The sequence below is a fragment of the Pholis gunnellus genome (assembly GCF_910591455.1).
Source record: "Pholis gunnellus genome assembly, chromosome: 1".
NCBI classification, from domain to species: domain Eukaryota; kingdom Metazoa; phylum Chordata; class Actinopteri; order Perciformes; family Pholidae; genus Pholis; species Pholis gunnellus.
In genome coordinates this window covers 13,038,250-13,054,760 of record NC_136528.1, presented here as the reverse complement: position 1 = coordinate 13,054,760, position 16,511 = coordinate 13,038,250, and the positions used below count along the sequence as shown (strand labels likewise).

The window sequence follows — 16,511 nt, the reverse complement described above, 5'->3', positions numbered from 1 at the left end:
AGTAACTATCTATCTATCCATATTATCACTTGTATATATATTTTAATTATATTCTTTCACGGTGATATACTGCTATTTCTGCTCAAATAAATTATCTGAATTAATTGATGATTTGTTTCTGAACTCACAAGCGTAATGGTGAAGGCCCATAATTGCATCAATCACCCACTTCAATTATTTTTGCAAGTATATGGAGTCAATCCATTGTTTATCACTGATCCACATTATATTGACCATCTTTATTGATGACAGTAACAAAGTGCACAAGCATTAAAAACAACACAAAACACAATGACTGTATTGTTAAAAACCCAAGAGAGAAAAGAGAATATATAAAAAAAGATAATTAAACAATACTACTGCGGTACTCTTGACATGATTCCATCATGCAGCAAATCAATAAAGCCTCTGGAGGCAACCTGTGCCTTTAATCTCGCTGTACCATTAGTGAAGAGAATGCAACACGAAGTTCCATGACAACAATTTGGTCCCCTTATATAGTCCTATACAAAGTGCTAATCATATGAAGAATAATGTGTGCCTGTGAAAACTACTTTCTAACATTCAGAGGATACTAAATAGTCAGACATAGATACACAGAATATAAAATGTGTGTATGAAGATAGGACTATAAGCAAAAAGCAATCTCTAAAGCACCAATTTTCGGTCAAACACATTGTGCAAATTAATGTTGTCAAATGTATTGCACAACAATGAGAAATTAAAAGTGATACATTTATAAAACTGCACTTATACACTGGACATAGAAGTAATTCCAAGCCAACATGAATACCTCAACCATGTGAGACAGCTTTTCAGAATAAAATTTGCATAAAACAGCAATATCTCACAGCACAGTATAGCACTGCGTTCAATGCAGTGTTGACATACCTGATGTCTTGAGTTAAAAAAAAACAAATAAACCAACAAAAAAAAAAAGTAAACTGGGGGCTACATGTTGAAATAAATCTGCATCAGCACAACACATAAAATGTCAATATCACATAGTAATATAGCAAATATCCAGTTGCCTATGTTCAGCCTGGGTATGAGGTCCACGAGGTGCCTCGCTACAAAGCTGGAGGCTGGTTATACAGGCTGGAAGGGACATGTCTCCCACAGGAGCGTGCAGAGTTGCCAGGATAAAAACTTACAACAGTGTGTACTGCGGCGACCTCAAGTTGTGTGCGGTATTATGGCAACGTCCTCGTGAGGTCAGATATCATTATGGGAATTAGCCAGTTGCGAGACGTTTTGGAAAATGCTCAACAACCGAGCCAGTCCTTTGTGATTTCCCCCAACTTGACAATCTTTAAGCTGCTGTCTTCCAGTTTGAAATAGTGGTTTCCTTTGAAGAAGTAGCTGTAATCTGTTAAAGACGGGAACAATGCACACTTGGTTAATTACTGAAGGTATAATTTCCATTTTAAATTTCTTGGGTAGAATAAGGGAAAACTACCATGTAATAAGAGTACAATAATCAAGCTTTAATAAAAGCAAACAGACTAATCAGTTTCAAACAAAGTGACAAGTATTAGAACATAAAATCAGGCTCTGCTAAAGCCAATGTTAGCCTCTCTGACTCGTGCTAATCAGGAAGCATACAGGCACCTCTGTAGAGGGGCACAGGCTTTCTTTATATAAACATGTTTGTCCACTGTGTGAGGCAGGGGCTTGATGCTTACAGTAATGTGTGTGTATGTTAGGAGAGCAGTGATGGAAAAATCCCTGGTTGCTTGCCATAGACAAAAATCTGCATACCACCTCTAACCTCAAGGATACATGGCTGACAGTGACGGTCTCAGGGGAAGTATACCGGCGGTGTCATAACAAAAATTCACCTCTATATATTTCTTGCACTCTAGTTGCAGTGACCTAAAGCTAACATAACTCATCATGAGGTATTTACTCGCAGCAAATAAAAGCACGAGAAACATAGGGCAACTGCTCCTCTTCTGACTGTTTTCTATCAACATCAGGCCACAGATAACTCCCTAACTTCAGAGCTACTCCCTTTGGCCTGTTGCACTTCCTCATTTTCAGTCAGTTCCTCGAAACTGTTCATTTCTGGCTAGATGGCGTCATTGCTTGCTGGGTTGTGGTATATGACGGGTTTTTATTGAGAGAGGCACAGTGCAAGACTCGCTGATCGAGCTGCCTGCAATTTAACCACAAGGAATGCCAGCCCGAGCACTGTAAACATGCACACAAAGCAGCAGCTCTAATCTAAGCACCACAGCCATCACAAAATCCCTTTTTTCCTTCGGTCTTTTAAAAAAGTCAAAGAAAGGATACCTTTGGCTATTTTGTTTCTATTCTTTCATTTCCAACTAATTCATAAACTTCATTTGAATTTGCATATACATTCAGGTACATACATTTGACTTCTGCATTTAACTCGTCATAAGCATTTTAGGAGCAGCGGGCTGCTGTAAAGCAACCTGTGGTTAGAGGCGGCCTGCTCTACCCACTGAGCTACAGGCACAGCTGAGGACAGTGAGCATTGCTGGTTTACTGCTTTACAGTTTTTTCATAGCCCTTCCAAGAGAGATTGGTGTGGCAATTATTTAATGTTGTAAAAAATGTGCTTATGTTTGTAGTATTCGGAATCACTGGTTAGTTTTTAGCCACGCTAGCGATGGGTCTAGGGATGGTAATGTCTTTCTATCTGTTGGTCCACCATTTGGTCCTGACTGAAATATCTCACTATTACTAACTATTGGATGGATTTCCATGATATGTTGTACAAACATTCATGGTCCCCAGAGGATTAAGACTAATGACTTTGATCATCAACCGACTTTCCTCGAGCACCATTGTGAGGTTGACATTTTTGTCTCTCAGTGGAATGCCTCATCAACTATTGGATGGGTTGCCATGAAACTCAGTACAGACATTCATTGTGCCCGTGGGATGAATCCTACTGACTTAAGTTATCTTCTGACTTTTCATCTAGTGTCACCATGAGGTTGACATTTGTGGGTTTGAGTGAAACATCTCAACAGTATTGGATGGATTGAAATTTGGAACATACATTCATGTCCTGCTCAGGATGAACGGCACTAACTTAATGACTTTGATGTTCCTCTTACATTTATTCTAATGTCTTTAATTATTAACTAAAATTGAAAATGATGAATGATAAAATGATAAACTAAGATGGTGACAATGGTTACTCCCTGCTATATATCAGCATGTTAGCATTGTAATTGTGAGTATGTTTGCATGTAGCTTAAAGCACCATTGTAGAGCCTGGTCAAATGTCCCTTCTTGAAATTATACAGAGCCTCTAAATTGACAAATTATGTGAAAAAGATTTTTTTTACCAATGCCATGGAGACTGAAAGAAGAGTCTATGCCATCTGGGATGCCATTCCAGGCATCTGCAATCAGTTTGGGGAAGCCAGGGTCCATTTTCTTCTTATCTTCATCGTATCTGTACACACAATGAAAGTGCATTTAAACAGTATAATCCTTTAACGAGTGCTTCACGATTCCATCACATACACACACAAACAAACACAAACCCCTGATAGTTTTCCATAAAACAGTTAGTCATCAACACCGTGAACTTCCATGCTGTGCAAGGGCTAACAGAGCTGTTGAGGTTTACAGTGCACTTTAGGTCACACCAAACACTAAGTAGATCCAGACGTAGCACAGCATTGCAAACAAGATGTGATGACACCAACAGCACAAGCTACGCTGTGTCAGACAAGGGCTTTAGGCTCACAAATGGTCGCATAAGCTTTGCTTCCCCCTCACCTCCAGAATTTATCCCCAGCGAAAAAGTAAGTCTTCTTGTTCTTCTTGAAGTTGAAGGCAGCGTCGATCCGCTCCAGGTCAGTGGGGAGTTCAAGGCTGGAGAGCCTCTTGGGATAGCCTTTCTCCAACTCATCTGCTTTGTAGACCCACAGCTCGTTGCCTGGAAGGGAAGAGTTAGTAAGTAACAAAATAGAACCAGGGATGAAATTGCACTGAAGTCATATGTTTTATTGACGGAAGGTAATTATCTTTACACAAGAACTGTCTGATTAAGGTATTATCTCACATTCCTACACATCTATTAAACAAATATATTATATATCGTCAGAATGAGATCATCAACCAGCCCGGCTTCAAATGTCTTCGAAGCTGACGGATACATTCTGTAACTTTCATCAGTATTCAGATAGGTTGTCATATTAATAAAATGCAAAGAATGTATCATAAACCACTAATAACTATGGTGGAATATCTGAACTGTCCACAGAGTGCACACAGCGCACAAGAGTGCCCAGCCAACATTCCTGCTTTTTCTAATGTTTCAGTTCGTAGAAACTGAATCCACCGTTTCTCCACAGTTGTTTTCTGCAGCATACCTGAGAAGAAGACCGATTTTTCCTCCACTGGGTTTTCATAGGCAGCGTCTATCTTGGTAGGTAGGTCGGGCCAGTAGGTGGCCACCAGCATAGGGCCATTGGGCTTGCTTCTGAAATTGACTGACCTGAACAGGAACCTGGCAGAAAGAGAATGAGTGGGTGAGCGGCTGCAAGGTAGATGAGCTGACGGACGAAATGAGAGTGAACGAAGGGCAGACGGGGATGATGAGGAGGAGGTGGGGGAAGTGTGTGTGTGTGTTTGTGTGTTTGTGTGTATGTCTGTCTGTGTGTGTTTGTGTGTGTGTGTGTTTGCGCGCGTTCGCTCGCATAAGAGGAGGTTTTAGTGCAAGTGCCTCACTGGCCGAGCCAGCCACAATGGCCTGATTCATGAGCATCTGGTTCTCGTTAGAACTAAGGCTGCAGACGCCAGCGGAACAAGACCTATCTTGCCCGGATTTCCAATACACAGCTGCACAACAACGGCAGCTTCCCAAACTCTTTTCCACTGACCTATTTTTTTAAAAGAAAAAGATCTACCAATTGCAAAAATGAGTTGCAATAATGATAAAATGTGGATAGAATAAAACCTAACTAACATCCAGACATATCTAAAGTTGTATATACATTTGTCAGGAGGGAAAGAGGAGACATATTCAATCTGAACTAACCATCTATAATTGCATTATTTTAGCAATGTTCTTGTGGATCAATTTGTCAAGTTCATGCAGTGTACCAGCAATATCCAGAGGGCTTTTCTGTCTTTTCTTCCTGTCTTTATTTAATAAAAAAAAAAAAAGATCTGCCTGGTGGCTGTTTGAGTGGACAGATTAACAGGACATAGTCATATAGCATATATAGTGCTGTGCTTCACAGAGCTGCCAAAGATCTTTCCAAACCATTGCTCAGACTTCAATACTTCAAGCGGTTCATCCATTTATCTTGCATTTGAAGTTATCAAAGCACATAACTGTGTAACTGTAGCTGTGTATAACTGTTATAACTGTGTGGTAATGAAGTTGATCACTTGCATTACAATGTAACCATAAGGTAACTGATGGAAATATCAGCAGCCATGATGTTCCATTTAATGGATTTTGTTTTTCACACTAGTTTTAAGTTCATAAAGTTTAAGTAACCTTAAGTATGTGATTTCCCGTAAATGGTCTATAACATGCAAACACACTGGAGACTAAAAGTCCCAGGGACAATGTATGTATATCACTCTTGCTGCTTTCAAGAGGAAACCTGTTTGGGTAATCAGTGGAAAGGCCAACTGGCACTTAATGGAGTTAGAAAAGTTAGAAAGTATCTTTAAGAGTTTTTCACAGTGATTAGTACTGACGATCATTCATCAAAAATGCGAGTCTTTTTCTGCATTTTTACGTCAGAAGCAGCAGTCACAGTGAGCTGTTAAATCAAGAGCTGCAGGCTGTACGCCATCAACTCCTCAGCAAGGTAACCAACTACAGTACTGTACATTGCAAACAGCTTCTGTAGGCGACATGCTAGCATACAGGCACATGAGCATGAATTACTTGAAACAGAGTCAGTACGCTGGTAAAACTGTTTCTATGAGACAGACTTTATAATTGCCTTCTCCTTAAGCCTCCAGACAGACACTATGCTGAGCTCAGGGAGCGCCATAAGTATTACTCACTGCATCATGTCAAGATGTGTCCTACATCATAAATATGCTGAGCCAGGAGAAAAAGGGGGCTCATACTTTTACAATGGGAGAATCTAATGAGCATTAGCCCCGGAACCCAGAGGGCAACGCTTTTTCTCTGAAGCTATAAAACGTGGCTTGTACCAGAGCTCCACAGCTCACAAACCTGACACGGCCTTCAGGCAACTAATTAAGTCTCTGTGAAGGTCAGAACAACAGGCCTTACTGAAACTTCACTTATGTCAGACTGCAGAAAGATATATTGTACCGACGTTCCCTTCCGTGCCTTGAGATCACTCTGTTCTGAAATTCTCCCCTTCCTGTCAGTTCTCAGTCTTTTGGGGCTAGCAACTGAAATTCAAATATCAAATCAAGAATAGCTTGAAACAATCACATAAAGCCTTGTATGGTTATACAAGAGAGCGACCAAACACGGTGAGCTGCTGAACATGGCCAACCATGAAGCTAAGCAGCCTTTCAATGTCAAGATGGTCTTAAATAAGTCAACGAAATTGAAGTAAATGCAATATATCTGAATTTAACATTGTAATTCTTGACATATTTCAGCTACTGACAGACCAATGGGCCTTTTTTCACTCTCTGAAAACCATTGCTTTGGATTATGATATGATATAAATGAGTTTATATATCTCTTGAAATTGGCCCAGCTGCAAATAACCAAAGAGTGGTGTAGTACCTTGACTCAATTAGATAACAGTAATATCAGAGCTTTCAATACCCTTCGTTCACCCAAATGACATTTTGACAGTTTTACAATTAATGATCAGGGGAAATACATTTATTTTCTTTATTCCCCTCCAGAGACCATGTTACATAAAAAAATTAAAAATCCCAAAATATACATTTATGTTTATATATATATATAGTTAAGTGTGTCTGTTCTGCTCTGATAATCTCTGCATATGTGTGGAAGGGAGGCAAGGTGAAAAGTCATTCTGTATTAAAGCAGAACTTGTGAGCTGGATTATGGCTTGTTTCTCCCAGTTTCCAGCTCAAGATTCTCAGAGAGGAAAACCAGGCTAACTGAAAGAGTCTTTGGTACGGAGGTATTCTGGCCTGTTTGCTTTGGACACATTTATGGCCATGACAGGTATACATCTCTGTTACCCTTAAAATTGCAAGTAGTCAATGTCATAGCACAGCTAGAGGCATGAAGATATCATAACTAACAGGGACGCCGTTCGTGTTTTCCATCGGGTCCTTTTCTACCACATTATTGCTTTTGTTCTAAGTGACTCCCAGGAGAAGTTGTCTGTAACAAACTTCAGCTGTTGTAATGAAAATGTTCACCTTCCCATGGGAATACACACTGACTCATAAAGACTGTTGACGAAACCAAAGCACTTTATGAAACTCACTTCTACACAGGGTCAGCCAGTAGACGCAGTAAGCTTACAAGACTTTGCATCCACTGGCGCCGGTGGAGAGGGAGGACTGTAGACTGTGTTTATGACTGATGAGTACTTTGGTTGTCACTGCATGGGGAGGGGAATAGTGTATTTTTCCCGCTCACTAATTGTCCCATCATGAAGCAAGCATCTTAACCACACTCTTTAAGTGTCACAAGATTGCAATAAGAGGAACAATAATTAACAAGAAACCTCATGTGAAATTGCTCATGAAGCCAGAAGTAGGCTTTTGGGTTTGGTTTGTCGTTCTTCCCATAGATCAAGGACGGGACATTTAACCAGACTTTGGTAGTGGTTGCCAGTTTCAAGAGAGTCAAACACATACTTCATATTGCATGTATGACTCAGAGAGCTAATGAAAACATATCGGCTAACCTATTCAAACATTGATTGGATGGATTGTGGATGATTAGTTGACCCTTCGTTTACCCATGACTAGCTTGAAATCTACAAAACCGGCCTGGAAATGAAGAAAACCATTGCATGAGACTCTATGGAGCAGAGCCGGTTAGCTGTCAGACCCTGGTCAGAGCAGGTCAGAGCTAAGCGATAATTGGCTAGTCTGCGTTCGGGGGCGGGACTTAACGAAGGGTTAATTGTCAGTGCTCTTACCTTATTTGGTGTTGATATAGCGTACACACACTTGTTGAAGACATGTTCAGGTCAAACAATATTGTGACTTCTTGTTTGTTTTGATTTAATTACCTGTCCTTAAAGAAGAAGGTCTCTCCTCTGATCTGGGCTACAGCATCAAACACAACTGGCTCTTTACAGATGTCCATTGGAGTAACTGGACCCTGGGTTGGAGGCAAAGGTTTGTCTGTTGGCACACCTGTTTATAAAAGATTGACCAGAATATTTAATCCTTGAGAAAGTGATTACACACTCACAGTACATTAATCGTTCCTGGCTTCCAATAAGAAGAGATGCTTGTTCTAGTATTAGGCTTGATCCCTGTTAGGAAACTAGCCACACATGACAATTCATCTCACCGTAGAGCTCCTGGATGCCTCTGATGTCATCGTCAGGAAGTCTGAAGTCTTTGGTGAAAGTGTAAATGGGGGCCATCAATGCTCCGGGGTCCTGAGAGTGCTCCAAGCCAAGGGCATGACCAAACTCATGGGCTGCCACCAAGAACAAACTGTAACCTGGAAACACGCAGCACAATCAAGAAACCTCACTGTAAACTCTGAATACTCCTTCAAAAAATACTAATGCTGTCCAGTGAAAATAGGAATTGGATTATATCAACAGGTCTTTCAATCGGCAGCTACTGTATACCAGCTGTGGTCCTTCGTGGAGTACGATGGTGGGACACATGAATAAGACATAATGATTGAACGACCGACCTGACCTTTACCTTTATTTTCCTGTTTATTGTGAGTGTGCCAGTAACAAAATGACTGATGCATACAGTATAACTGTCCACAAATAGTATTCATACCTTGGTCTGGACAGAAACCCCATTTGCGGTCGTCATCATAGCTCTTGGTGCTAGCGCACCACATCTTGCCATCGCTGCGTCCAGAGGAGGTACAGGACTCGTAGGCGTCACCCAAGAAGGTGAAGGGGAAGACACAGGGGCTTCCCTCTGCGTTTCCTCCCACTGTCGACATGGCTAGAGGGAACAACAAAAGTGAAATGTGTAATGAACTGTTCAACTTGTTCATTCATGTGCCAGAATGTTTCTTCAGAACAGATTGTATTGTATTGTGAAGCAAACACAGATGATGTTGAAAACAGCATCATGAAAGCACTGGCACAACACACATGACATCAATAACTAATCCACGGGGCACAAAACCAAAAAGCACCCGCCCAAATTGATTTTCTTTCAAAGAGAGATCATTTTCTATCTGGCAGACTTGTTTAGCACTGTTTTTGTTAAAAAAATATATAATTTCTTATTTACCACAAGCTATCGCACAAGGCTTTATAACAAAAGCTACTTTCCTAATCAATTAGAACCAGATGAAAGCTCCAGTGGTCTATCTCCCTCCCTGCCACACTACCTCAACCCTAAAATCAGTCCCACTGACAGAATGGAAAATAAGTCTTGCCACTGCACATTAGAATACTTTCACAGCCATTCAACAGACCACGAGCAAGACCGAAAACCCCAGCTGGAGCATTCCTGTAGACCAATACACGGCAGGGCACCCAAGACTGCACATCAAAATAAACATAGTCAGTAAACCGCACTGTAGGCATCTAAGCAAGCTCATAACCCTAAAACAGGACAAATGTTGCAACAGTTCTGGAAATATATAACTTTCCAAGGGAATTACTTGGAATTTATGGGAAATAACAGGAATAAAATGGAAATATAGGGTTTATCTGCTTAGGCTGTATTTACCATGCAGATAGAAACAAACATTGCAATATATCATAGGCAGACATAATAATAATAATTTATTTATCATATACAAACGACGTGAAATGTGTCATGTGGTGAGTTAACTAATGGGGAAAGGTAGCCTACTTAAGCCGAAATGTTGGCTGTGTGCACACTTGTGTTTTGAAGTGAACAACTGCTTAAGTTTTACATTAAAGAAGGAATGGAAATAGATTAATTAAAACTCCTCAATTAGGGTTCAATCGAGCTACATGGTAACAGCTAGCTAACATAAACTCGCAGAAGTTGTTAACAAGCTACGAACACTGTACTTTGCTTTAGTGTTAGGCTACTATCTGAAATGTCATGAAATATAATATAATCAAAACTTACATGAAAGCATGTAACATTAGTCCTTTGGCTCAGACAGTGTAGTATCGTTGGCAGTAGTGTTGGCTACACATATGATGGGAGAATGCAGATGGTTGATGCCTATTTAATGGGATACTGCAAATTATGATAGAAGAGTTGTTGTTGCTGAATGTAGTGCATGTTGCAATTTAATTAAATGGGCATAACATGCCATAAGACCTGGTATGGTAAATTATTTCTCTATTAGAGGGTAACATTTTTACATTGAAATTCCCACAAGTCACAAGCGTAACTTCTTTGCAACCCTAAACAGGACGCACAAACAGAGGATAATGTATGCACACGTTTCAGGATGAAGAAAGAGGATTACTTAAGCACGACTCTAATATGTGATCAGCACAACAGGCAGTAGATGACACCACCTACCAGTTTCAGGGCAGAACCCGAAGGTTTTGTCCTGGTCATAGTCCTCAGTGGTGGCACACCAGCGGTAACCATCATCCCTGCCTTGAGTGGTGCATTCGTCATACTTCTCTCCCAGAAAGGTGAAGGGAAATTTACATGCAGCGCCCTCTGCGTTTCCACCAATGGTGAATAGTACTGTAAAAAAAATTATAGGGAAACTTATAATAACATAACATTGCGCACAGTGCATTTTCCCATTTTTCCAATGCTTATAAAAAGCAATCTACGATTCCTACATGATCACTGCAAGCAACTAAGATCCTTTGACCGATGAGTGACGATGTGAGACAAAGGTGTTCAGAGAGGAGAAATCTGAATCAGGAAAAAATGTGCAATGGAACTTTTTTTACACAAATGCTTAACAACAAAGACGGCTCCAGTACAAACAGGCCTCTCTCATGTTCTTATACAAAACAACTTAGTACATGTGTACTTTGGCACTTAGATGTAATGGGCATGTGATCATGTTAGTACCATGGACAGCAATATAACACAGATAAACAAAATGTTTAACAAAGCCCAGTGTTCTAAAATGGGGCAGTGACTTGGAAAAGAAATATTCCACAATCCACTCCAAACAGAAAACAACACTTTCCTGGCATACTGTTTAACCTACTTTCTTTCTGTCGAGAATCAGCAGAACAGCTTTGAATGTAGCAAAAATCTGATATGAAGTATTACTTTGCCAGTGTAGGACACACTGTTTCAATTCCAGATGCAAGTAGGGCATGACACCAATGCAGCTGAGGTCGTGTGGGTCCACAAAATGACAAATCTATACAGAGACTTCACCAAAATGTGTTCTGAGATTGTTATATAGTGCTGTTACATTAAAAAAAGAAAAGAGAACCACAGGATGGACTTACATTCATGGGGGCAGAAGCCATATTTGCCTTCTTCATCGAAGTTGTAGCTGGTCGCGCACCACAGGAAGCCGTCGTCACGGCCCTGAGGTGTACAGGTGTTGTACTCGGTGCCCATGAACAGGAAGGGGAATTTACAGAACTCCCCATCAGCATTGCCATACTTCACCTTCACCACTGTTGAAAAGAATAAGGAGACACGTGTCCACGTTGTAACGCTTCGTCATCCGTTTTCCCAAACCAAGTTAAAGGTGACAGGACGTTCAATAGGATAGAGTGCGTATCTCAAGCAAGTAAACTGCAATCTTGTTTATAGAAACAAGAGGCTACTTAAACTATGGAATATCATTTAAAAGTAGGCTCTCAAAAACGGAAAGGAGCTCAGAAAATTATGACACATGCATTGTAGTAAATGGGATCAAACTTGCAAAGGCACTGATATAATAATTTAAAGAAAACAGCTCATTCTAAGTGTCATGAGACAGGGAAAATAGGTTTATAGATTACTTCTGCCCAAATGATGAATTCAGACAAGACAATTCTGAATAATAGGAAATACATTAAACTATCTGGGTCACTGCGTGCAAATGCAAATGCCTGCAACAGAGATTTATTTTTCTTCTATTGAGCTTCCAGATGGCTGAGATTTGTCGTATCCAGTGCCAGAAAGTTCAGACAAAGTTAAAAACTAAAATCCAAACAAAGTAGTTGAAAGTCATTTTCTGTATCGGTCTGCCCTGTCATCTCACCGATATGGTACCTATACTTTGTTTTGAATAAGAGACTGGATAAGGGTACGCAAAGTGCACCAATTTGGCACTCAGTGCATCTTTTGACAAATTGATAACAATTTAATAAGATTACAGTATTTTGTATAAACAGTGTCTCCCCATTACCTTGGCCATCTCCCAGCGTCCACTGCTCATCATCATCAAAGTGGGAGTCTCCCCCAATTCCTGCTCCTGGAGCAAAGGCATGAGCCAAGAGGCCATCTTTGCCGTCGAAGGGGTAACCGTCTCCGTGCTCTGTCGATGGCATCATTCAACATTAACACTTCAAGTCAAATATCAGAAGCAATTTTCTTCTTTTTAAACAACAGGTACATAGGTGCAGCTATTAGCTAGCCAGTAAATGGAAAGATAAATTAGTTTGAAGAGGAAATACTTCAAGTAAAAAGTCGGGAAAATATTTGTGACATAATGTGACACTATTTTCATTAGATTCCTTCTTGATGGGCTCAGCTGTGGCTAGACAGAAGATATCATGACTGTGCATAAATATCAAATGGCTGTTTTAGTTGGAATGACCTGTGTAAAGAAGTGTTCCTAAAATATAGGTTGGCGGTGCGCAGAGTTACTGTAATAACATGTCAACAAGGCAGTGAACTTGTGTTCAACTGTTTCCTAACTTGGGTTATGACACAACATGGGCTGTATTTTTCCTCTTGGAGGTGGAAGGTAATCATAACTTAGTTATTAGAGTGCTTCAATCTTTGAATTTTAACCTGCAATACCATTGCTGTGCCACATTACGACAAGTCTGTTTGTAAGCATGCACTAATGTTCCCCATATCCCAAGACAAGAGATTAAGACAAAGATGACAAATGGGACAACTGCAGTCAGCAGGGTTTTGTTTAGGTCACATGGGGACATGTACTATAAAATAAACCTATTTTTATTGAATTGATTTTAATTGAATGAATTTGAGTTGCAGACACCATTAGATAAGAATCCACTGAGTGGTGTCACTGACTGTACTGCCCTACAATGTGAAGATAACCTGATGATAGTTCAACTGACTAAAGTTGTCTTTTAAGTACAGCATTTTATAAATACAGTGTCTTTATGATGTCTGTTGCCTGAATAAATGCCATACCATTGCGGCCAAAATTAATCATGATGTCAGCCTCTCCGTCCATGATGCGGGTGATTGTGAGTGGGGTGACGTCACTCCATACTTTGAAGGCTCTGAAGAAAGCATCATTTATGACTTCCTCATCCAGGTCGGGAGTGTATCCAAGGATTCTACGGAGTTAACAGAGTCAGTTTCATTCTAAAACAAGACAAAGAAGGAAAATTAAGACCCCAAAATATCATAAAAACAAAAGATGTGTGTGGCTTTGTGAGTGTCATGTTTGGAAAAGCGCGCAGAAATATCATAAGATCTATTTTCTCAACTTCAGATCATGGACTAACAGCTAAACAGCCTATGACTAATCTGATGATAATGGTTCAGCTACAAACCCTGTCACATGCCTGTCTACACAGTCCTTTCTTAAAAACAGTCTAAGATCTCATAGTTGCTGTTGTCTTTGGCTCGCAGTCTTCCTTGCAAACACACAGGCAGACGGGCTGGAACGATCAGGGCCCACAAAAACCGCTGATATAAATAAACCGATTCCACATTGTTGTAAACCTCAAACAGAACAAAAACAAAAGACCTGACACATACTGTGTAGGAATGCTGGTGTAAGCGAGACGCAAGATGCAAGCGCACGACGACTGCGTGGATGGGGGTGGGGTGGACTGGAGGTTGAGGGGAGGGTGTTGTGGGAGGGGGGGGGGGGGGGGGGTCAGGCGGGGCCAAGCTTTGGTCCATCTCGCAAAGCAAACACACTCTGGCTTTGTGTTTATACTTTTGTGCACTCATCCAAAGCTGCTTTGTGAATCACATGTAAACCTTAGTGTTATGGAGGGACTCGGATATATTCCAATAAGTATTTCTCGTTGTATTTACAGGCAGCGGCTGGGCGGGGTCAAGTCATCTTACCCTTCTGTGCTTGGCAAACATCATATATGACGTCCTGATGTAATGCATGCAAAGCATAACTTAAGCATTAGGCACAGTTTTAATGTGTTTACCTTTTCTTACAGACCATACCGCTTCAAACTTCCATGATGGCATTACTTGAGTATTACTAATTCAGGTTCAGAATGAATTTGGACCTACTCCCAGAATAAAATACCCCGTGCAGGATACAATTTAGCACTTAATTAAAGTGCAGGATAATCCAATGCGTGTTCAGTAAATGTGTAGGTAAAGTTAATTCCCTGACCTGTATGTGATGTCTTTCTTCTGCCACATGGGTTTCCTGTGGAAGAAGTTGTAATTGGCCACATCTGGGACGCCACAGCGGGGCTTTTTCATGATATCCACAGTTTTGGCATCAATCTCTCCAGTTTCTTGCAGAGAGAAGAACTTTTGCATTTTCTTCAGGGTGTCCTTGAGCACCATAAGGTTACATCTGTCTTGTGGGCATCCATAAAACTTATTCAGATAGTGCTTAAGGAGAAAAATAGACATACAAATGGTTGATTAAGGACTTATGAAGTGATTTCAATAAATAAATAAATAAGGGAACAACGTACAAACTATTCCCCAACAGTTTAGTTCTTATACTTATACAGTAAACACTGTTACTTCACAGCTGACTGACCCACTTAGACATAGTTTTAAGAAAAACACCAATAAACTTACCAGAGCAACTTCTTTGTCTGTTTTTGGAGTAGTATCGTCTCCAGGAAACCTGATGATAGGCGAAGGGGCAGCATATGTTGCTTGCAAGGCGATGAACTGAACCACAAACACTTTGAGAACAATCCGACGACAGCTAAATATCGTCGGAAAGGCCATTTTCCCCAGTTTGGCAATATCTATGGTATGATAAATGCCGTTCGCTCTGAGCTGCACTTCTTTCCCCGTCAGCTTGTGTTGCTTCTGCGCCTCTACAGGATTTTTTTTTCTTTCTCCTCAACGGGACATCCTGCACCTCGGCTCTATGAACTTTCTCAGTTCTGCTTGCACGCGCACTTTTTCCCCCGACAGCTTTCTGCGCAGTCTCCAGGTTGAGAAATAGGAGCGGGGGAGTCCACAGTCTAACATGGTTTCGTGATTACTCATATTGACTTCGCCATCAGCCTTGATTTTAACAAACCCGTGATGTCTAAGAGGGTGGCTCGGGATTAAAAAGTGGTCTAATGTCTAGAAATGACGACTGATTCGGTCAATTTAATCTATATCCATATCGGACCCCTTTCATAACGGGCTGTAGATGGACACTAAATGCCCCCCATTCATGCTGAATGCTGATCAGCTCCGATCATCATCCCCATATGTATCAATATCAACACACCGCTTAAACTATAGCATTTAGGTTACAAATGTAATTTCAGTAGCTAGATTAGTTCGTCAAAGTCATTCAATTTCAACCTCCCACTGGTTGCATTACAAGTGTGGTAAATAATGGGATTATGTGCCGGTGGAGAGGGGGGACTGTTTGTCGAAAAGTGATTAACTTCATATTAATTATAATAATAAGTTGCATGGTTTCAAAAACTGTTGTCTTCTGTAAACTAATTGATCCTGAAAATGTAGAAGTGGGTGTGGCCTGTGTCGTGGACATCTCTGTATTTTTTTTATTCTATTCTATTCTAGTCTGCTTTACTCTTTAGTTCTTACAATATTTTTTTAAATCCTGACATTTCTTTACTGAGATACATATACGTGAAGTAAGTAATGAACTCTTGTTCATACTGGACCCATCTCTTTTCTTTCACTAGGATTGCATTTTCGACATCATGGAAATATGACATCACTAGTTACTTGGTCAGTAGGGAAACAGACACACCAAGCTGTAGACAGACCAGACATCATTTAAAGTGTTATATTGACATCTGGTGGCGGGATGTGAAAACTCAACTCGGCATCAGTTTAAAAGAGGTCCAGTGGATCAGTTATGTAGCTAAAACCACAAACCTGGTCTTGCTGAGTTATCCTTTTCTATTTTATTTTTATTTTTGCAGCATATACTTATATGGTTTAGTAATTTCCAACCTAATATATTCAATTAAAGAGAGATTTCTGTCACTTAAAGGTGCTATTTATAGGGGAGCATTTCTGTTGCCTAACAACGGGTCCCAACATGGCGGCAGGCCCAGGTGGCGGGACCAACAAGGCTGTCAACAAAGCAAGGAGCAACTCGGATTACAACACACACAGAGGGTGAACGACTTCATGCT

General features: G+C 40.5%; 1 protein-coding gene across 1 annotated transcript; it reads right to left on the bottom strand.

The window, feature by feature from the left end:
• Positions 1 to 220: 220 nt before the first annotated feature.
• Positions 221 to 15,254, bottom strand: mmp2 (matrix metallopeptidase 2). Its single transcript, XM_079163673.1, has 13 exons — positions 14,971 to 15,254; positions 14,549 to 14,775; positions 13,369 to 13,517; positions 12,389 to 12,517; positions 11,496 to 11,669; positions 10,591 to 10,764; positions 8,902 to 9,075; positions 8,450 to 8,605; positions 8,163 to 8,289; positions 4,362 to 4,498; positions 3,766 to 3,925; positions 3,327 to 3,436; positions 221 to 1,369 (listed from the first exon to the last, which is right to left on the bottom strand). The coding sequence occupies exons 1-13, from the start codon at positions 15,124 to 15,126 to the stop codon at positions 1,266 to 1,268; spliced, it is 1,977 nt and encodes a 658-aa protein (XP_079019799.1). The 5' UTR covers positions 15,127 to 15,254; the 3' UTR covers positions 221 to 1,265.
• Positions 15,255 to 16,511: the final 1,257 nt, after the last annotated feature.